The 23,311-nt window shown below is 39.3% G+C and overlaps 1 gene segment (V, D, J or C); it reads left to right on the top strand.

Moving 5' to 3' along the window:
- Positions 1–4,119: 4,119 nt before the first annotated feature.
- The window catches only part of LOC121471990, a 40,270-nt gene continuing 21,078 nt past the window's right edge, over positions 4,120–23,311 (top strand). Inside the window, 3 exon segments of the C gene segment in view lie at positions 4,120–4,233; positions 4,330–4,675; positions 22,845–22,891. Of these exon segments, the coding sequence occupies positions 4,191–4,233; positions 4,330–4,675; positions 22,845–22,891 (436 nt within the window).

The raw sequence follows: 23,311 nt of genomic DNA on the forward strand, positions 1-23,311 counted from the left end.
ATTAAGATGAATTTAAAAATATAAGTATAAATAAATTATAATTACCAGTAACAATACTGGGCAAAGAGGGTGAAATGTAAGATTTCTCTCTCTCTCTCTTTCTCTCTCTTCCCACACCGTCTCTAGTGCACTCTGAGCTCCATAAATAAAGTCTAGCTCAACAGTGCATGCACCTGTCTCAGTGCTGTACCAACATTCTGTTGGGAGAAATTTCTCTTGTTATTTGTTTATTTATGAATATTCTTTCCATTCTATTGTGATGGCAATTTATACATCCTTAACATGAGACCTCTGGCCAAGCAAGGATTTCCTGGGACTCCAAGACAGTGAGGTTGCCTGGGATAGTCTGCTCTCAGAGCTGCTCCTGGGGCAGCCTCCTGTCCCCTGCACAGGGGTCCCTGAGCACAGGACAGTCAGCCAGAGTCCCTGCCCTTCCTCACTTCCAGCTTCTGTGATGACACTTGATATCTCTACTCTTTTTGATCATAGCCATTCTATCTGGTAGGGGTTGATATCTTATTGTGGATTTGATTTGCATTTCCCTAAATCTCAGATAAATAACAAATAGTTTTATAGTTTATGCCCAAATATTGCATAGCACTTTGCACTTTTCTTTCCATGAAATCTGGCAACCCTATGTGAGGCTGCCTTGAGTAGCAAAAGACATCATCTAACTAAATTTTTATGAGCACATACACACTCTCATATATATATTTCCGATATCTTTTGAGGAGAACCAAATGTAGACCAACATAACTGATCTGAATTCCTTAAAATAAAGCCAATTTAATGATTATGAGTTTTGTTAAGCTATTTTAAAAAGTCCAATGGAGGAATGTTTAAGTAGCCAGTCATCATCCATTACTGGAGAATACTAATGTGTCTCACAGAATTTTCTTATTTTCAAGGATTCCAAAAACGAAGCTTCTGTTGGAAAAAGGGCCTGGCCCCATCCCTGACATGTGGTGGGTGCTCTGCATGTAGTGACTGAATTTGAAATGCCAGGTCCACTCAATGAGAGGTACACACGGTAGAGAAGAGGGAATGGGGGTTCTAATCCTACTGCAGCAGCTCATGGTTTCATCTTTAAGTGTCTAAGCTTCTGTAATTGTGTAGCAAAGTGTGAATGTCCAGGATATTACCTATGACCAGCTTGAAAAATGGGGTTACTAATTTAACAAATGAGAAATATTTTTAAGAAAAAGTGTGTATTCAGTACAAAGTGTTATAAACATATATATTGAAGTTGAAAGAGAGAATCTTTTAACTACAGTCCTCAAATCAAATTATAAAAAGGACTCCTGTCTGGATTTTCTGAGCTTGTCTAGTTCACTAAGTGTTGGTATCTCATGTACATCTAATTCATTCCATGTGACTAAGTGAAGTCACATTAGATCTCAGACTCTCCCATGGTCAGAAGGGAGCTGTGCCAGGTCAGGGAGAGCAGGCCAGCCTCTCAGAAATTAAAGGAATAGATCCAAGCTTCATCACCTGGCTCTTTGCATAGGGTCTGCCTGAGTCCACACCTGCTCTGACTCACCTGCCTCTCCCCCTGGGGCTGAGGTCTGGAGCCACCAGAGCAGTTGTATTCATGGCAGCAGCAGGATGACCTGGGAGGACAGGAAGTACTGCTCCCTCCACAGCCACCTGATTTCTCTCTTCCTGAGCACTAGTAGGATTTTGCTCAGACCCCCCCCCAAATAATCACACAAGGCTACTATCCTGTCCCATTGAAAGGCTTTTCATACTAGTTTTTAAAATGTGTGCATGTTTTAACAAATATGATCTTTTAGTGCCAGGTAGGGAAGAGTACGGATGTACCACAGCAGGAAGAAAAGTAGAGGACAGGAAAACAATTGTCACCTGTTGAAATGAATTTCCCAGGCCCAGGATGGACCCTTTATACTCTGAGGTGCTAAGTTAGCAAACTGAAACTTTAGCAACTCTCGTGTCCTTTACCAGAGAGACACAGTATATCCCAGCCAACCAGGCCCCAAACACTAAGAATGCGCAATGATTCCCCTGTTCTAAGATTAGATGTGCAACCTTAGCCAATAAACTTAAGCTAAATATTATGTCAATGCACTATCCTGACCCGCCACCTCATCCTGTCTGTTTTTCTTCAGCTACTTCTAAGGCTGTATAAAAATCCCATTTGCCCTGAATCCCTGGGGCAGAGTGCTCCACTGCTTGTGAGGTCCTAAACTCCCCAATCCACAGATTGTTCTTATTTGAAAAAAGGACATTACAGTCTACAAACTAAATTGTTTTAGTTTTGTCATTTGACATATTCATGAGAGTGTTTGGCTGAAGGTTTGGGAAGGCTTCATTACACACTGGGGAGGGTCATGGCCAATAGGCGTTGAGCTTTGAATTTAAGCAGTGTTGGAAGACAAACGGTAACAGCAACGAGAGAAAAAGAGTTTTGAATACTGAGAATGATTAGTAAAATTTATTTTCATAAAAGAAAAAAAAAAGGTTGTGGATTCTCCTCCTGATAGCAAGATAATCAATTTGGAGAAAATCTAGAAAAGGGAGAAAGTGGGAAGAATAGAGTTCACCCAATTTCTCACCACCCTCATTGCTCACCTTTTATACTGAAACTCTTTCCACACGTCGTTTTGCCGTGCCAACGTCACCCCCATTTTCACTCTCTTCTCCATTTAACATTTTAGCACAGCTGCCCTAAACACTTGCTGAGATTCTGAATGATGAGCCTGGAATATTTTTTTAGCAGAGTGTTCTAGTCACCAGTTCACCAGCTCAGCACAACTTCAAAGCCTGCATTTGAAGACACTTGAGGCTTGAATCTTGGTTATAGCTCAGCATATCTACCTTTCAGTTTTTATCAAGAGGAGGAGCTCAGGAACTGGATCTGGTACTGAGCACTGAAGGACCCAAGCCTCCCTGCCCCAGCCAAGTCCCCTTCCTGACCATCCCCACTGCCTTTTCATTCCAGGCTGGTGGCATGCTGAAGGGCTATCATTAGCATACCTAATTACCATAGCCACACCAAGGGGTGGGTTTCTCCTACTTGGGATAAGAAAAAAGCATATTTCTTTTCAGATGGAAGTCGATGCTATCTTTACTTCTCAAAGCTTCATTTCAGATGCATTCCTCAGCTGACCCTTCCTGAAGCCCAGTCTTTACCATTTCTGAGGATCTGACACTGGAACTGCAGCAAGCGGTCCTGCCCCCAGCATGCACTAACCCTGGCTTCATGCAGTTTTCTTCCTTTAGCCACCTCCCCCCCCCCCCCCCACACACACACACTCACACATTCACACAAACATCCCTGATTTTCCATAATTGTAATATTCCCTATAATGCTACACTATGAGAACCCAAGAAATCATCTACTGCAACCCATCCAGTTTTAGATTAAATCTCAACATTTCTTTAGCATTTTCTATGCAACTGGAAAGGCTACATGCATTGCCTGCATTCCCTCTTTACTCTGTATGCAACCTAATGAGGTCCCTTTTGACATATGAGGAAAAGGAGTAGAAACAGCTTGCCCAAGACTACACAGCTATCATGTTATGTTAGGACATTTAAATCCTCCATTGAGATCTCTGGGAGAAATTCTCCAATGCTAGCTCAAGGAACCTGCTGCCCTTTCAGCAGAGATTTCTGTGCTTGTCCATGCCTCCCTAGCAAGCTACACACACAATCCTCTATTAGGAACAAGTGGCCATTTGAGGCTTGAGCTTTGTCTCCAGCCAGACCTGGGAACATCCAGACCCAATACCCAGTAGGCATGCAGTCTTGGAAAGGTTACTTAAAATACCAACCTGAATTTCCCCATTTCTAAATTGAGGGAAGTCGCAGTTATCCCACAGGGTGAATTTCAGGATTTGATCAACAATGAACAGAAATCATTTAGTGTGGTGCTCAGATGTAGTGGGTGTCCAATTACGGAATGCTGTTCTCACTGGTGCTGTCATGCACCAATGTTGCTCAGTGTTTCTCAGCACCTTGAGCATTATGTTCCCTCCCCCATTGTGGTCAGATCTGTCCCTGCACTCTGGCACCTCCCTACAGCTTCTCATCATTACCTGCAGGTGCATCAAGGAAGCAGAGGCTCAGAACTTAACTGGCCCTCTGTCACCCACCAAGGTAGTCTCCTCCCAACAGGTGCATCCCCGAGGTCCCCCTGGGGTTCTTCCCACCAGGAGGAAAGCTGAACCATGCTGGGTCCCCTTGCTGTCCTGTGTGCCCTCCTGTTTCCCGGTAAGTCCCGACTCCATCCCTTGTGCAGGGTATGGGGGACAGCCTGAGGTTCCTGGCCATCTCTGTCTCACTGCTGTCCTCCTCTCCCTCTCTCAGGTGGTGGAGCAGGGCTCAACCTGGAGCAGAATCCTGTGGCTGTGGAGCGCTTGGACACTTTGGCCATCCTAAAATGTCAAGTGGATACCTGGGTCTGGTATATCAACTGGTACTTCCATCAGGAAGGTACAGCCCCCAAGTGGCTCCTATACCTAGACATGTCCACCGGGAAAGTGCAGAGGGATGCACTTGTGAATGCAGACAAAGTCAGTGCCCAAAAGGGCAAGGACAGTTACAGCTGCGCCTTGTTGGTACAGAGGCTGAGGAAGAGCGACGAGGGCGTGTACTACTGTGCTGCCTGGGAACCGCACAGCTACTCCTGCTGCCCTGGTCTCCGTGCAAAAAGGTCTCCGTATCCTAGGGCACTCCACACCTGGCACGTTCCACTGGCTCTAGAACTCTGGGGTTGTCCCGGGGTCAACCCTCAGCTTCTAGAACTCCTGCGGGCGTCACCTCTGTGAGTCCACTGCACAGAACCCTGAAGACTAAGGAGCCCTTGGGGCTCTGGCTGGCTCAGCCCCAGGGCGCTGTTCAGCCTGGAGGGATTTTTCTACAGGTTGTCAGGGGCAGCATTTTTGAAGAATTTGGAGTAGAATGTGTGCTGCTAGCCACATGTGGGTACTGAGCTCTTGAAATGTAGCTAGTCCACTAGTCCAAGCTGAGATGGGCTGCTTGTGTAACATATAAGCCATATTCTGGTATCTATAAAAAAAGATAAAATATCTTCTTAGTAATTTATATATAGTCAGATGTTGAAATATTATTTTGGATATCTCACAGTAAAAGTAATGCTAGAATTGTATTTGTTTCTTTAACCTTTTAAATGCAGCTGTCTGAAAATATTTGTGTCTCCAATTGTGATTTGTATTTATTTTCTACTGAACAGAGCTGTGACAGATTGGTGATTGAAGAATCTGACCACGTCTGCGAAGAATGTGGTAATAAAATATGGTGCAAATCATTTTAAGAATAAGGACTCTCTGGAGATTTACCACCAAATAGTTGAAAGCTGAGAGTAGAAATCACCACTTGATTCCACTTTCTATGTTGCTGCCCCGCCTCCTGCTAGTTACTTGCAGTGGAGGGTCAGGGAGCAGAAGCTCAGGAAGCTCTCAGTACCCTCGTGCACTGGCATGTCTGGGGCTCAGCTCCTGTGGGGGGACATGATCCTCAGGCAGGTGCATCCATCAGCCCTAAAGGAGACCCGGGGTCCTGCACCTTCTGCTTCTGCTTAAATGCTACTGTATATGGGATTTGGAGATCAGATTCCCTGCACCTCTGTTCTCTCTTCTGTAAAATGAAGTACTTTAGCTGACACAGAAATGTGACTGATTTCTGTAATAAACCAAAATTGTTTATTTAAATTGTTAACCAAACTTCTTAAAGTTATGCAACTTATTGAACAAAAAAAAAAAAAAAAAAGAAGAGCTATATTACTGCTTCTCCAGCCTCAAAGAAGGAAACCTCTGCCACGGAATGTGGGGAAAAGAAAAAGCTCTCTGAGGAGGTCTAAGCTGAAATAAGTGCATTTTCTATTGAAAATCAAATTTTATGTGAATCGTAATCGCATTGGTGAAAATGATTACTGTAAGGAAAGTCTACATCATCTGAAGTAAATTGTCTTCAGATTCACTAACTCCTCATCTATCTCTTTGAGCTTCTCCTTTTGTGGTGAAAGATTTATATTTAAGATAGGCATGAAAGAGCCCAACCAACACTTCAACCTTCTACTGAAGGCCTGGGTCAAGGCCAAGACGTCCAGCATGTGTAGGAAGGGATTAGGGGGAGGAGTAGAAATTTACCTTTGATCTATTCTGAAGATGTTCCTTTATTTATCTTCCCCACTGTCCCGATACCACTGAACCCTTTCCTCTCAGTGCCTGACTCCACAGAGCAGTGATCTGAGACCTGACTATTGCCATTTGGTTAGAGACAAATTAGCCAAATATGAAGACACTGTCATGAGAAGTCATGCTAAGTCAATGCAAATCTCGGTTTTTAACATGGTTCCATAGTGCCTTTGAGTTACCTTCTGAGAGGACAGTGGCCTTGTGCATGGAGCAAACAACTCCTATGTGGAAGGAAAAACAAGTCCATATTGGAGTCATTTCCTTCCCCTGCCTTTCTCCTTGTAGGTAAGGTGAGCTTAACCAAAGACATCAAATGTCATGTCTGTTGCCTCAGAGTCACCTTCTAAAACTCACAAATATTAGAATTTCTTGGAAACCTGGAAATCCATGTTGACTGTTTTGTGTTGGGAACTATTTATGTTCCACCCAGAATGGGTTCAGGGACACAGTCTTGGGTAAGGAAAGGGCACAACTTGGACAGGTTTCTTCTAAACACTGGGATCAGGAGACCTTCTACTATGTCACTTTCACACACTTATTTTCTCATAGAAAACCTACATGACTTATGAATTTTATTTTAAAATGTATTTTTAAAAAGAATTCACATGTTACTTAGTATTAAATTTCTTGATTACTAATGATCACTTAGATATAACATGCGAAATCTGATGTTTAGAAATGTGTGTAATAACCTCTCTCTTGACCATCATTTCTCCCCTCTACTCCAACAACCTTAGCTTCATTTACAAAACAAAATCTAGTTTTCTCTGTGGATTCCCAGGAACTCCATTGCCAGTTAGATACAAAGTTCATGCCTGAAGAGCTCAGAGTAACTTTTTGGGCTGGGTATGTCTTTTCCCCTGTGTAGGACAGATACCAGATACTACAAATATTCAGTCCTCTTATTAACATTATACTGTAAGATTTTTGGTTCTTCACATCTCTTTTGTCCAGATGCAGAAGAAGGAATGACATCATGTCAAGCAGAATTGCACGCAACTATAATTTTATTCAAAAAAGTTGTCACTTCTGTTTCCTGAAAACATGATATGCTAACATTCAGGAAGGTTGATAGAATATTAGCCTCAAATATTCATCTGGAAACTGAGAAGAAGATAGACCTTCACATAGGAACCTGTGTGTCCCCTGCTTTGGGGGCATAGTTTCTCCACCAGGCAAAGATCCAGCTCAGATGCTGAGGGGCACACAGGCTGGATTTGGGGAAATCTGTTTTGTGCTCAGTATTGATGCTCCACTTTTATCCCCATTGCTCTTTGCCCCAGGCACCTAACCCCTGTGGATTATAGTAATAGGAATCTCTGCTCTGATTTCCAATGGAAAGTTGGCCAATGGAAATTGAGGTTCAAAGAACAATCACCATGTCACCTACAGAAATATTTCTTCTAGGACACTAGATTGCCAAGCCTGTGGGTCCAGGGCCCTGGAATAAAGAAACAAATTCCTCCAGTAGGTTGAGTGGTATAAAAGAGAATGTCCTCTCTCACCTGCATCTCTGGGTCCCTGAGCATAAGCCTCTGGGTATGGGGGCAGATGGTACTATAGGTTGGCCCTGGGAGGATGCAGGTCCCCTTTTAGGGATAGAACCCTAAGCTCATGCTGCTCCTACTTCCCAGTCTCTTGCTGATGTTTCCATTAGCTGCTCCCAAACAGGAACCAGAGAATAAGGAAAACCATATGTGCACTCCATGAGGGTCTACCTCCTTTTGCCCAGGGGAGGATAAGAGAGGTAGACTATCCATGGAGGAGCAAAAGAATGAAATTGGGAAGACAGTCAAATAAATGGGTTGCATTTGCCCCTTCCCCCCAATAAGTAGAGCAATTGAAGAGTTGGGAGATTTTATCTAGTTTCTTTCATTTCACTTTCCACAAAGCCACCAAGGTTCCATTTTGAATGGTATAGGATGTGCCCTATTCTGTCAGTCACAAAACAGGAAACTGGACAAGTGTTGAGGGATTACCATTAACTTCTGTAATTTTCTAGATGATACACTTGGTAGAAAAATCATGTAGATTATTTCTAATTTTTTAATTCTTCAGTTAAATATTGGATTCTGAGGTATTCATCGAATTATTAAATAAGTAATCATCACCTAAGTAGAAAAGTAAAGAGATCTCTGTGTAGATAAATTATTATAGTACCAGTATTATGCTGAACCCAATTCTGTGTTCATGATGTTCCATAATACAATAAACAAGGGTACGGTAGTAAAACAATCTTATTAACACTTATTAAAACAAAGAGATATGCTTGCCACTTTCATAAGGTCAACCAAAATCCAGCCTTTCATGTTTATTAGAATTTATCTATCTTTTCAGTCCTTCCTTCCTGGAGACAGTTACTGTTCATGGTGAGCTGATCATGGGGACTTTTATCTTCATCTTTATCCTTTTTCTCTAAGTTTCTTCAAGGAAGACCTTTGTCTACATGTCCTGCTTAGCAGCCCTGTGATATTCCTTGAGTCACATGTCACTTCTCTGTACCTCACTGTCCTGATCTATGAAATGAGAACTGCAAGCCTCCATATCATGTGATTGCTGTGAAGATGGAAAAGTAGAGGAATATTTAGGAAAAAATGTCTGTCAACAAAAAAATACTCATTAACATTATCTGATTTTTTGGAGGGGGGAGTGGAGAGGCAGACAGGGAGAGAGAATCTTAAGCAGAATCCATGCTCTGCACAAGCCCCATGTTAGACTAAATCTCATGACCCTGAGATCATAAACTGAGCAGAAATCAAGAGACAGACGCTTAACCAGACAAGGCATCCCAAATATTTGCTTTCCTGAAAGCTAATGTCTATTGAACATGCAGTATTTTAAAATATTATACTAAGAAAGTATGTTGATAAAACACTTTCTGACAGAAATAATTCTAATTTCCACAGAAATCAAGACTAAACCATTTCTTTACTGAAGGACAATACAAGGAACAAGATATTGTCCCCTAAGTGGAGACAGAACGGATGGTGAGCATTAACTGACAAATCCTTACAATGTGCTCAAGCACAAGTATAGGACCTGATTTCAGAGAATAAGTAAATGCCAATAATTTATTCATTGACTTTCCAACATAAAACAGTGAAAAATATATTTCTTACTGTAGAATCTGCAGTGGGCTTCTGTGGGAATACAGATCTTTCCTTGTAACTTTCCTATAGGAGCTACTCACCTTAAGGATAAATTCCCCAACAAACATCAACATATTCATTCCCTCTGTCCCCTATTTGAAGGCCCCACAGTCTAGTGTTCAACTTTGAGATCTCCTCAGGGGAAAGAGGGATTTGCAGGCCAGGTACATACAAGAGATGGAACTCCATGGGATCCTTCAGCCCTTCTCCCACCTCAGCTGGGTTCATGTTCTTTGTTGGTCGTTTTAACCCATGCTGTTTATGACCACAACAGTATCTTAATGGGGAGACCATTGCTTTCTTGAGTTTGATCAGAACCTTCCTAGTCCCTTTTATTTTTTTATGGAAGAGAATTGAAAGCCAGAACTGAGTGGAACACGTGAATGGGGAAGACCAACCCTTTCCAAAAGGAATGCATGAGAAGTGTGGAATCTGCTTCTGAAGACATCCTTGCTACATTACTATTTTGCTTCTCAAAATGTCTTTGCTAAATGTATTTTCTCATGTTATGTATAGAACAGCAGTGTACTTCATACTATAATGTCTTCAGATAACAGCCTTCTGGAGACAAAAATTATATCAGAGAGCTCTAGAAAAGTTACAGAAAAGTTTAATGTTAAAATAATGAAGAAAGGCAAATAACTTATGTTGCATTCAGAAGACGGAATAGTTTAGTCATTAAAAATGGCCTTTCAATATTGATTATTAAAAGTGAAAATGTTTACCTCAAAAACAAAAGAACTACATAAATTTCATACTGATAATTACATCTCATATACATCAATGTCTCTCTTGGTGGAAGAAAGAAAATGAAAAGAAATATTTAAGTTTTAAGATATCATTTTGCCTGATAGGATGGGTTTTTCTCCCTTACTCATTTATTGATTTTATACACTTAAATGTAAGAAGGAGAATTTTACAATGAAAATATTATTTCAGAAGATTATTTTTTCTTCTTTTTCAATAACAAATAAGTACACCTTAAAAACTTAAGAAGGGACATTAATATTGCTATGCACAAAATATAATTTATGTTTATTATCATTTATCAGGTGCATATACTTTAAGTTCATTCTCATTGTTAGAATGATAATGTAGCTTTCTCAGTTTGAGAGATATTTCTTTCAGCAATTATAGATGTAGAAACTGAGACAAAAAGAGATTAAATACCTAGGTCCACATGCAAGGAGGTACGTAATAAAGGGGGTTGCTGAATTTCATAGGCCATTAATAATGATATTCACGAAAAGTTGGTAAGGCCCTGATAAATTTTCAATATATGAAGTTAGCTAAATGGGTTAAATGGTAGAGGATCCTGTTTAATTATACATATTATAGTCATGAAAAGTACTAGTTTCATAGATTATTTAAGACCTGGAATATTGCTCACAGTAATTATTCAGGAGATTAATCATAACAGCTATCACATGGGACTGCAGAGAGGAGTAAATAAAATAGTATAAGAAAGCTTTTAGAACTTTGTCTGAAATATAACAATTCCACATTTCTCATTAGATGTCTAGTAATTGCAAAGTGAATCATTACATAATACACATAACATTGCTTTGAAAATGATTCTGCCTGTGACGTCATGCTCATGAGACAGTTGCAAGACCAGAGTGAATAGAGATTGCTTTGACCCAGGTATCCCCAGCAGTCGTGGTCTAGTCCCTTTTTGGAGGAATCCAAATGATAAATCAAGTTTGCTTTCTCTGAGTCCTAATCTTCCTCGTGACATTTCAATCTACTTTTAAAAAACACAAAAACCCTCCAGTGCTAGCATACATGCATAATCGATAATACCAATGAGATATTTCAGGGTCTGATTGTTGTTCTGTTGTGCTGTGTGACAGAAGAGTAAGGTCAAGTTTCCCATCTGAGTCCCCAATAACAGCAAATCACAGACAGTTAGACATACAGGATGAATCCAGCAGACCTGCCCTCATGTCACTGAGCAGTGTTTCTGAAGTATGGGATTCCTGCATGTGAATGTGTGAGTAGGTCTAAGAAACATCCTGGTTCACCCCACATAGACACATTCACCAGGAATTTATTTTGAAGTCTGGAACCCTCTTACCCCATCTGCTCAGCACTCGTGGGGCACAGAAAGCCCCAGAACTGTTCACATCTGTGACAGATCATGAAGAACCCCAGGGAACTATCTAAGCCACCACTTCTGAGAACCCAGAACCAGTCCCACCCTCCTGTCTCTGCCCTGACAAATCCTGTTAACGGGCACCTCACTTCTTACCTTTTTGCTGGGGAGCCTGCCAGGACAGTAGGATGCCACTTCTGGAAGCAGTCATCTTCTCAACCCTCTGGGCTTGTGAATTGTCCCTCAGGCACTCCAGTCTACAGAAAAGACTCGAGAAATTCTTTTTTGTTGTCCTTTTACATATCATTTGTTTATAGATATTTCTCTTCATTGCTTGCAGTTGGCCTTAGGCAGATAAAGGTGGAGCAACCTGAAATACCATTTTCTAGAACAAGAGATAAGTGTGCCCATGTATCATGCAAGATTTCCCTTAGGACATTAACAAAGGAGTCTTACACTGGTACTGACAGAAACTTGATCAGGGATAGAATATCTAACATTTGTCTCAACAAAGCTTCCCAATTAAGTGAGGAGAACAACAAGCTTCCACTTCAACCCTGACAATAGATTTCTTAAGGAAACAACATGAGGCTGTGTACTACTGTGGCTGCTGGATTTGTATCCACAGCATTAGAGTTGCTCATAGAAGCTACACAAGAACCATCTTCAGGTCTGGTCCACCCATATTCTACTCAATATGGGCAACCACAGAGGCTACACAGCTGGGTCCCCACCTGAGCCTCTCCCTCTGTAGCATTTCCTTAGCTTTATAAGGAGACATTATAGATTCTACTCACACAGGGAGCCCCATGAGATATTAGCAATTATGGTCCAAATTAAAGCAGTTTGACCGATTTCCCACTAAATTAGGTTGTCTGGGAACTTTGAAATCACAGAGTGAATGGTTTAAAGGAAAATCCATTTGTCTGTTAATGTACTATATAGATAGATTTCTAGTATCTGAATGGTTCAAAGTGAAGAGTAAAAGAATATACAGATTACACAAATATTTCTTATCGTTACTCTGCAACTTTATTCATGGGCATTGCAGTTTTTTAGAGGTAAAATGACCTGTCAAACATAAAAAGTTCATGCATTGATTACCATTCTGTGGCCATAATGAAGGAATATACAGATTGTTTTATCCCTATGTAAATGGCAGCTAATGAGATAATGGAGAAACCAAGGTAGAAATCCTGTATATTAGAGTCAAAGCAGTACCTCATTCCACATTCAGGGTCAACACTAGCACAAAAGGAACACTACTGCATTGGAACAAGACCCTGAGCATATCAGGCTGAAAAATGGTGGATATGCTTCTAAGACCATGTCTTCCAGGGCTCCTCAAAGAAGACTGCAAAAAACCTGAATAAGTTTCAGTTGGTTAAAAGAAGGGTAATATATGCTTATCCATAAAGAAAAGATGGCAAAGTTCTTTCACAAAGAACTAAAATTAAAAATTGTGATGGAGAATAAAATTCTGTAATTAGTATCTGGATAGTCACCCGTTTTCAACAAATAGTGAGACACACAAGTAACGTGTGAAATTACATAATCACCATGCCTACAGTTTCACTCTGGTTCCTGAGATCATGACAATAACCTTCATTCTGTTTCTCATTCCAAGAATCAGGTGGAGCTGTCAAGTGCAGAGATGCTATGAAAACAGAATGAATTCCTGCCACAGCAGTGTCAGAACCTTCCCAGGGGCAAACGCAGGTTCTTGTGTCCCATACCCTAACCATCATGATTCCTAATTGGGATGGTTCCTAGCATGAGGAACCTGAGGACCTGAGTTTCAACAGGGCCTCACCTGTCCCCCAATATGTGTACAGAAACAAAGTTAAGTAGATCCCTGAATGAACTATTGGGATCAGAGAACAATGAACCCTCTCTAGAAAGATGTGAATGGAAAGAGGAATAAAGTTTCTCACAGTATCTGTGCTAAATATTTTACACAGATTATTTTATTTAATCCTCAAAGAGCAATGCAGAATGGGATGGATTGGCCACATAGGGAGATGGAGCCACTCTGACTTTTCAACATGCAACAGTCATGAAACAATACAGTGGTGGGTAGTATGGAAAGAGGTACATTATCTGTGTGGCTTTGAAGTGAGAAGATACTATGTAGCCATTAAAAACCTGTTTTTGGAAAAATTATATATACATTTTACAAATTTAGTGAGGGTCAGAGCAAATTTTCTCAGATTTGGGCCTTGGTAGGCATTTCTTAGATGTGAATATTAAACCCCAAGGGGCCTAGACACCAAGGGGTCTTCCCAAGATAAGGCTTGATCAAGATGGAAGTCCAGCAGTGGAGTTAGCCAATAGTTTTTGGATTTAATAATGAGATTATTTTAGAACAATGTAAATATAACTGTATATAAGACACTTAAAATGGTAATATATTTATATAGTATTACTAGTCTGTGGCTCCCTGAAAAAAAAAAAAAAAAGGAAAACAAAAAGCTACAATCAACCATAATGGTAATGGTAGTTACCATAGAACAGGGGGTCTGGAAACTCTGCCCATGCCAGGTAAGCCCCAGTTTTTTAAGTTTTATTGAAACACAATCTTGACCATATGCTTACAAATTGCCTGTAGTTGGTTTGCACTTCAAAGACAGCTTTGAGTAGTTGAATCAGAGACCCTCAAAGCCAAAAATGTTGACCACTTGGCCCTTTAAAGAACATGTTTGTCAATTTTGCCCTAGAATGATATACTGTGAGTGACATTTATTTTTAGTTTATGTTTCCTTGTTTTGCAATGTGCCCTAAATGACCCTTTGTTACATATCCATTGTCCCCATACTAACCATCTTACTCTGGATAAATTCCTGAATATATCTGATTCATTCACCTCATTTGAAAATGGAAAATATAATTTAGTTTACCTAAAAGAACTGTTGAGAGTAAGAACTTAAATAATACATATATAATTCTTACAAGTTCTTAATGCTCACTATACTGAAGCTTCACATTACTTGTATGGGTTATTATGGCATTTTGGACATAATATGACATGTGAAACAAAACCCATGAACTATTCTTTTCTCTTTTATTTTAAATAATAGAAATAAGTGAAAATTGACAACTTATCATTTCAAACATTTTTAATAGAACACCTGCTGACATTACTGGAATGTAACCATGCATATCATTTCCTAAATATCTATGACTGGTTTTGTTTTACAATGGCAGATGTGAGGATTCACAACAGAGACATTAGTGCTAAAAGCCTAAATAAAATATATGTTATTTGACCCTGCAGAAAAAATTGGACAGCCTGTCCTGTGCAAAAAGAGTAAGGGAATGAGTCTGTATCTATAATTAAAATTCAAGATGTAATAAGAGAAAATAATGATAAAGTTTACTCCATGAAAATGAAAACAAAATTTGCACGGTAAAAAGTAGCCTAAGTTATAGCACACATGACAAACCATGAGGAAATATTACAACCTGTTTAGCACATAATGGTCAACTATGCCTAATAGAAAAATACATTTTAAAAATGGAGGTAAAGCATTTCAAATATCCTATAGGAAAATGTTAAAAAACATCAAATTTAATTCATGAAAAAAATATACAAATAGCTCTTAAACTTATACAAGGTTGATAAACTTCACTTATAATAACGTAAAGTTCAATTGAAACTACTGAGATCCCATTTTCACTCCTAAGCTGGCAAGAATATAAGTTTGACAATATTCTATGTTGGCAATGCTGTGAGAGAAAACAAGCACTCATACATTTCTTGTAAGGATGCAAAATATACAATTTTGTGGTGGGATTTGGAAATATCTAATGAAAGCTCATATATATTTACTTTTCATGTTGGCAAAACTACCTTCAGAAATTTACTCTTAAGGCATAATTTTGACACTTTGAAAATACATAGACACAAAGGTATTCATTGGATGACTGCAAAATGTGAAATTACATAAACTACCAGACTAAGGATATTGGTTGAATAAATGTTGGCACTTGACACAATGAGGCCTATATACTGTAAAATAGTTGTGAGATGCAAAATCAACTATAATTCATATGACAGCAAGACACAACTGGAAATTGAATTGTAAAAATAGTACCATTTACAATAGCAACAACAATAGCAAAAAACCAATAGAATACTTAGTGAAAAATTAATTCAATATTATGAAGGATTTGTATGCTGGAAACAATACAACTTTAAAGACAGAAGCTGAAGAACTACATAAATGTAGAGTTATACCATGCTCATAGATTGTAAGACTCAATATATTTAAGACATCAAAAATTCCCCCAAAGAAAAGAGTATTAACAGTTAGAGTTAAGCTTGTCTTATCAGGACAGTAAAGTATTGGTGAATTCGTGGATGCAGGGATAAGAGGAAAAATTCGGAAATAGAGAAACATATAAATGGGTAACTAATTTCTAACATTGTTAATGAAAAAAGAGTGGACTTTTCAACAAATGTTATTGGAACAATTGTTTCTCTATGTGAAAAACAAAACAAGAACAACACAATAATACAAAACACCAATTACACTAACTCATTAAAAATGTTTTCTAGGTTATGTGTATAACCTAAAAAATAAAACATCCAGATGAAAATACAAAAGATTAGGTTAGGCAAAGATTGCTCACATAGGGCACTGAAAAGTAAGATCATTAAAAAATATTTGATAAACCGCACTTCCTCAAAATTAGCATTTCTGCTCTTGCAAGACTAAAAAAGAGAAAACTGGAAAATTTCAGGAAAATGGAAGGAAAAGCCAGAGGTTAGAAGAAAATATTTGTAAAAGCCAAAGTAGAGAAAAGGCTGGTGTTCAGAGTATTGAGAGAAACATTATAACTCAGTAATAAGAAAAGAAACCTGGTTAAAAAATGGGAAAGGAAGATAGTAGAATTTAGGCAGAAGTCACCTGGAATTTACTTCTCTTTTGTTTTTTGTAGGATTTTAATGTAAGGAAAAAACAAAAACAAAACAAACAAACAAACAAAAAGGCAGAGGACCTGAATGTGCTCAGAGATGGACAGAACTGGAAATGGGATTGTTGTCATTTTACAATAATATCCCAAACAGCAGGAATGAAATGTAATACTTTGAGTCCATCAGACAACAAGTTGCTGGGTATGTGATTATACACAAAAACTGGAGACAAACAAGCATTTGTAGGGAGAAACAGGAGGTGAGCATTTGCTCACCTTGCACGTATGTTGTCAAACACACCTGGTCACAGATGAAAGTTGAATTTGTTAACTAAATAACAAGAACTCGGTTGACTAGTAGTAGAGTGAGAACCCTTGGGACCATATCAATCATATTTCCTAGCGCCTTTTAAGCATCTTCTCCGTGAGCTCCACAAAATTCTTGCGGTTAAGATAAGGAACAATCGAGAGGGAGCTTCCCCTTTGGTACTGCAGAAGAACAACATCTACTGCTAAAACTCACCCAGACCTCATCTACCCCATCGCTACTGTAGGAAAAAAGTGACTTCATTGCAGGGAAAGGTGCTGGTGGAATCTCACTGCAGCTGAGGGAAGGCAAAGGTGGGGACCACCGAGACTTTGCAAGGAACATCTCTCCTCTGTCCAAAAGTAACAAGGTTTCCCTCTGCAGAAGGGTGGGCATGAAAACCATGGCCTGGAGTAGGTGGGAGAGGGAGACAAGTATTGAACATATTCCACCTCTGGAAAAGAGGAGGGAGTACCTTTGAAGGGCATATGTTGGAGACCTGTTTCACTGTATCTGATAAAATAGAGCCTTAATAAATATATCAGAGAATGTCTCCTTTCCTGGCCTTTTACCACCCCGCTAGCAAAACTAGAATAAAAGTAACAGTAGAATAAATCTAAGAGAGCTTCAAGAGGCAGACTTCCTCTGGGGAACAAAAGGAGAGGATTCAAAGACAACTAAAGAGACAAAGACAAAGTAGAACCAGAGATTTTTTAAGTGTCTGAAGTTGATACAACAAATTTCAACTCTGATCACATTGCAACAACAAACTTGAAACCCAAGATAACTCCTGACTCCTTAATCCAAGTCCAAGTGACCCAAAGTAACTTTATCTTCTATCTTTACCACTCTGAGGACTAGCCTGGCTTGGAGATGTGAATTTTCTATGCCTTTCCACCAAAAAAAAGCTTCCTGGGAAGGAAGCCATATCAGTGTGCGCAATGAGGTGCTGACTTTCAGCGAATGAATGAATGATGGAAACTACAAGGCCTTTGGAGTGACATAAACCTACGTTTGAATATCTGCTCAGCCACTTAACTGGCACCACGATCCAGGAAAGTAACTAAATCTTTCTCATAAGGTTGCTGGGAACTGAAGGCGGTTCCATACAGGACAGTTCTAGCACTGGGTCAATACATCACACTGTCCTTTCCGATTACAAGGAAACTGCCTTCCTTGGCTGGATGAGCACTGGGTGATATGATATATGTTGGCAAATTGAACTCCAATTTAAAAAAAAAAAACTGCCTTCCTGAGCCATCTCAGCTAACTCAGGGACTCTTCATAAGTCACATCTTACATTTTCCTCCAAATAACAGTAGGATTTGCTGTATTTTGCAAACCTAAGAATAGTGAGTAGGAAAGAGTCCAGGGTAATAAAACAAAGGATTGTTTTTCTCCAAGTGTTTTCTTCATTCACAGCAAAGTATCATAAAATCACAGCATCTAAACTACAGTAATTGCTAACAACCCCCCAAATTTGTGAACTTTCTTCAAACTACTGATCTATAAAATGTATATATTTCTGCATAAAGTTGTGGGATTATTATCTCGTTGTTATATATACTGTAATAAGTCTTTCTTCCAATTTTCATGATAGCATTATAGCTCACTACACTCTTGCCAAATATGGTGAAAAACCTGTATCTCAGAGAGAAAAAGAGTTTAAAGATAGGTGTGTTTGAAAGAAAACATAAATGAAAACTGTGAAGGTGTTGTCCCCCAAAGAAGACAAGACTAAGTTATTATAATATAGGTGGTTGGTGAGATCTTCTAGGATCTGATAGTTCTTTATAGCAGGAACATGCTAAAAATAACATGGAATGTTCTTTCCTTAGTTCTATTGCAAGACTTCCTCTCTTGTCTTTGCCTGTGAGGAACAAGGACCACCATTGCCTCTCCAGTCCTTTTCTTTTCTTTTTTAAAAGATTTTATTTATTTATTCATGAGAGTCATGGAGAGAGAGGCAGAGACATAGGTAGAGGGAGAAGCAGGCTTCCTGTGGGGAACCCGATGCGAGACTCCATCCAAGACCATCTTTACATTTCCAAAGCTCACAGAATAGCTTCCAAGAGGCTTCTTCTTTCAACAAATCAGAGAACTGGGTTTTTTTTCTAATTTTAGTTTTAATAACAAATCTATTTTTCTATGAGAGTTAGACCTCTACAAATTTCTTTTCATTCCAGGCCAACATGCACATGAGAAAATGCTCTGCATCACTTGCCATCAGGGAAATACAAATCAAAACCACAATGAGATACCACCTCACACCAGTGAGAATGGGGAAAATTAACAAGGCAGGAAACAACAAATGTTGGAGAGGATGCGGAGAAAAGGGAACCCTCTTACACTGTTGGTGGGAATGTGAACTGGTGCAGCCACTCTGGAAAACTGTGTGGAGGTTCCTCAAAGAGTTAAAAATAGACCTGCCCTACGACCCAGCAATTGCACTGTTGGGGATTTACCCCAAAGATTCAGATGCAATGAAACGTCGGGACACCTGCACCCCGATGTTTCTATCAGCATTCCAGGAAAATATTTTCATCAAGGAATCATTTTCTCATTTTTGCTTTGCCTTGTATAGATTAGGGTATCCAAATGGTAAAGGTGGCATACTGAAAAATGGAGATAGAGACCACTATTCTCATTTCTCAAGTATATTTCTGTTGGCATGGTCACTATTTCAGTTACGAAGCATATCCTCTTTCAGAAATGTAATCCCACATTGCTGACATAGCAGGCCTGGTGTTTGTGAGAACAGAAGGGCTTTTCCTTTGATGCATTTCTGAGCAGTTTCACACACTTGAACACCTGGAAATCAAAATATCTTAATTCTCTGAACACCTTTCCTGGTAATTTAGAAAAGTCATTTGTTGACCACTTAGTCCCTATCCCTTCTTTTTCTTTCTTTTCTTCCTTTTCTTTCTTTGCTTCTCTTTCCTTTCCTTTCTCCTCTTTCTTTTTTCTTTCTCTCTCTCTTTCTCTATTTCCTTTTTTAAAAAGATTTTAATTATTTATAAAATAGATACACAGACACACAGGCAGAGGGAGAAGCAGGCTCCTTGTGGGGAGCCTGATGTGGGACTTGATCCCAGGCCTCCTGGATCACACCCTGGGTTGAAGGTGGCGCTAAACTGCTGAGCCACCAGGGCTGCCCTCTTTTTCTCTTTCTTTCTTTTTATTTGCTCCCTTTGTCTCCATTTTCTATCAACATTTTCTATGTTTATTGTCTCCATCAAAGCAGACATTTGGGTCAATTAATCTGAAGAAAACTTAGAAAACATCCAATGACATTAAGCCTATATTGAAGGACTTTTAATGAACTCAAAAGACCAAATTTGCCAATACAAGGTTTCTCCCTACTGGCCATGCCATGAAGATCAGGAGAAGGCTGACATTTTTGTAGAAGCTCTAACCAGTGTGATAACCTCTAACCAGGCTGGGTCAAGATATTTGCAGAAGGTACTAGGCTTATAGTAACTCCTCCTGGTAAGTAACTTTGTTCTTTTTTGATCCTGTGAATGAAAAACTGAGAGATGCTTTTTAGAAAAAACAATGTATGATCACCTCAGGCATATGGACAACAATTATGCAGGAACTGGTCTCTATATAAGGGTACAAAACTACTCCATAAACTGGTTTTTTACTTCCTTGCTTGCAAGCAGATTGAAATTCTACTTTTAGAAAATATACACACAAAAGGGTAAACGGAGTCTTGAAATTAAAATCTTTCTAGGACTGTGTCTGTGAACTATTTGTGTAAGTTCTTGGTTCAGGTTGGTTATCTTGTAGATGGTCTTTTAAGTGAGAAACACTTTGATGAAGTAGCTCTAGTATTAATAGTGCTCCTTTTTTGGCAGATAGTGCTCCTTTCTCTAATAGCCTGTAAAACAGGTATGATTGCTTTTGATCTTACCTTTATAGGCAGTGAAAAAAATTAACTCTTACAGTGGATGACTATAGAACATCAAGAAATGAACACATTCTTATGACTCTAGCTTCTTAGTAGGTTGGCTGAGATTAGTCAAAATTTGTGCTATTGTGAGTCTTGTGCTATTGCCTAGAGAAGGGTCCAGTTTAATGTAATTTGTGAGCTCAGTAAACCATTTCAGCTCTAGAATCCATGAAAAGAGTCTGTCTGCATTTTACATCCTCATTTGTTCATTTATTGTCTCAATAAACAGTCATTGAAGACAGTTTCTTTGCTAGACACTAGAGATACCTAAGTGGAGGCACAAGACACAGTCCCAACACTCATAAGCTTGTAGCCTTCTGGGTAAATATTCTAGATTGTGGCTTGATTGAGTCCCATGTGTTTTGGCCTGTGACTGCCAGAGACACAGAATGTGGGATTCATGAGCTCTTTTGCTTTCTTAATTTATATAATAAATAATCATTGCTTATAAAATCTATATATTGGTTTTGTGGAAAATTTGATAAAGGGCTTCACACCATCCTATTAAAGACAACAATACTAAGGCTAATGTTTACTGAGAGTCAGATACCTGTTTCTGTGCCAATTCTCAATCCTTAAGAGTGCTGTACAGGAAATTTTCTTATTCCAATTTTACTGATGGAGAAATTGAGGCTTAGAGAGTTCAGTGATTTTCCTAAATTTACATGGCTAGTTACTATGGCAAAGATTAGGACCCAATAGATACTGGTTTGTTCCAAAGGGCATAGTGTATACCATTATATGCTTTTGGAAACATTCAGCCATCTTTTTATTCAGAACATATACTTTTTTGTAGTCTGACCTTTCAAATAGCCTATGTAGTTGAATGTTTAACTAGTTATAGCTCATAATTGGCATTACTCCTCATGCAGAAAACAATGCTTCTGCTTTTAATCATGGCACTAAAATTCCCTCTTTCGCTTCAAGATATCATTTAAGTCATGTTGAATTGTGTTTGCTAAATTCTCATAATTTAGGGCATTTCTGTTAAAGGTCCAGTCCTTTTGATACCATTTCATTCAAACTTTCAGTATCGGCATCAAAATGCTGCCCTATGACCCAGCAATTGCACTGTTGGGGATTTACCCCAAAGATTCAGATGCAATGAAACGTCGGGACACCTGCACCCCGATGTTTCTATCAGCAATGGCCACAATAGCCAAACTGTGGAAGGAGCCTCGGTGTCCATCGAAAGATGAATGGATAAAGAAGATGTGGTTTATGTATACAATGGAATATTACTCAGCAATTAGAAACGACAAATACCCACCATTTGCTTCAACGTGGATGGAACTGGAGGGTATTATGCTGAGTGAAATAAGTCAATCGGAGAGGGACAAACAGTGTATGTTCTCATTCATTTGGGGAATATGAATAATGGTGAAAGGGAATATAAAGGAAGGGAGAAGAAATGTTGGGAAATATCAGGAAGGGAGACAGAACATAAAGACTCCTAACTCGGGGAAACGAACTAGGGGTGGTGGAAGGGGAGGAGGGCGGGTGTTGGAGGGGAAGGGGTGACGGGCACTGAGGTGGACACTTGATGGGATGAGCACTGGGTGTTTTTCTGTATGTTGGTAAATTGAACACCAATAAAAATTAATTAAAAAAAATGCTGGAAATATCAAAGCTCGCAGAGAATGGGAGCGGTTGTACTACATGCAGGACTCAACTGCATAACTCAGAGCAGCCTTCCCACTCATGCTGGGCAGCTGCAGAAAGGCCAAAACAAATAGGGTCCTCTGATGAGCAGCGCAGGATTTTAAATCAATGTCCTGGAACTTGTTAGGGTAATTTCAAGTTCAAGGGAACAGTCTTTCAGGAATAAATATGTTAAGGATTTTCATTAATATTTCACATACTCTAACAACTCATCTGGCATAGAAGTAGTAAGTGTAAATTACACTCTAGGAAAAGAACTGATATGATACATGAAAACCTTTTAAGAAAAAAGATTTATAAGTTTCAGGAAAATGGCAAGAAAAGGTAAAATCAGACTCTCAGTTGCTTGTGAATGTGATGAGAAAGACAGACCCAAACTGCCCAAGCAGGGAGAGGTCAGTTCATCCAGTCTTGACTACATTCATATCTAATGTGATTTTGCTTGAGATTCATTTTTCTTTAGTTCTAGCAGGGCCTGTTTATATATATTCATATAAATATTGAAAAATATGGGTAAATCGTAAAAGAGGTACAAAGGGAGATTTTTGTAAAAGCTTTTCAGACAGTGTTCCTGGAATAGTTGGAGGAACAAAGTGTTTGGTCCCGGCACAACGCTCAGGGTTACAGGTAAAATTTTTAGAAATCCTTCAGTATGAGGTAGGGAGGGGAAGGATACGAGGTGTTGGTGCTGGCTCTGAATTCTAGGATTTGGTCCCAGTTTGGTCATCAGTAGCAGCGAGATGCTTGGAGAGGTGGTTGACTCTGCCTTAATCCTAGGGGTAGTTGCTGACTGAGCTAGCTTGGAGGGTATTAACAGGGAGCTAAGTAGCTAGAGCAAGGGGGGGGGTCCACTAAGAGGTGGAAATTTTAGGTCCGATAGCAATGTCTGCCTTGAAAGATTTGTATGAAAATTTGTGTGTCTTATTTATTTGATTCCAAAAATAACTAATGAAAAAAATAAGCCAAAAAATGATAAACTTGCCATTTTGTCTATAGCAGATTCGTATAAGGCATCGATATATTTAACTGCACAAACATCTCCAAGAG

Source organism: Vulpes lagopus, chromosome 11 (genome assembly GCF_018345385.1).
Source record: "Vulpes lagopus strain Blue_001 chromosome 11, ASM1834538v1, whole genome shotgun sequence".
Taxonomy (NCBI): Eukaryota; Metazoa; Chordata; class Mammalia; order Carnivora; family Canidae; genus Vulpes; species Vulpes lagopus.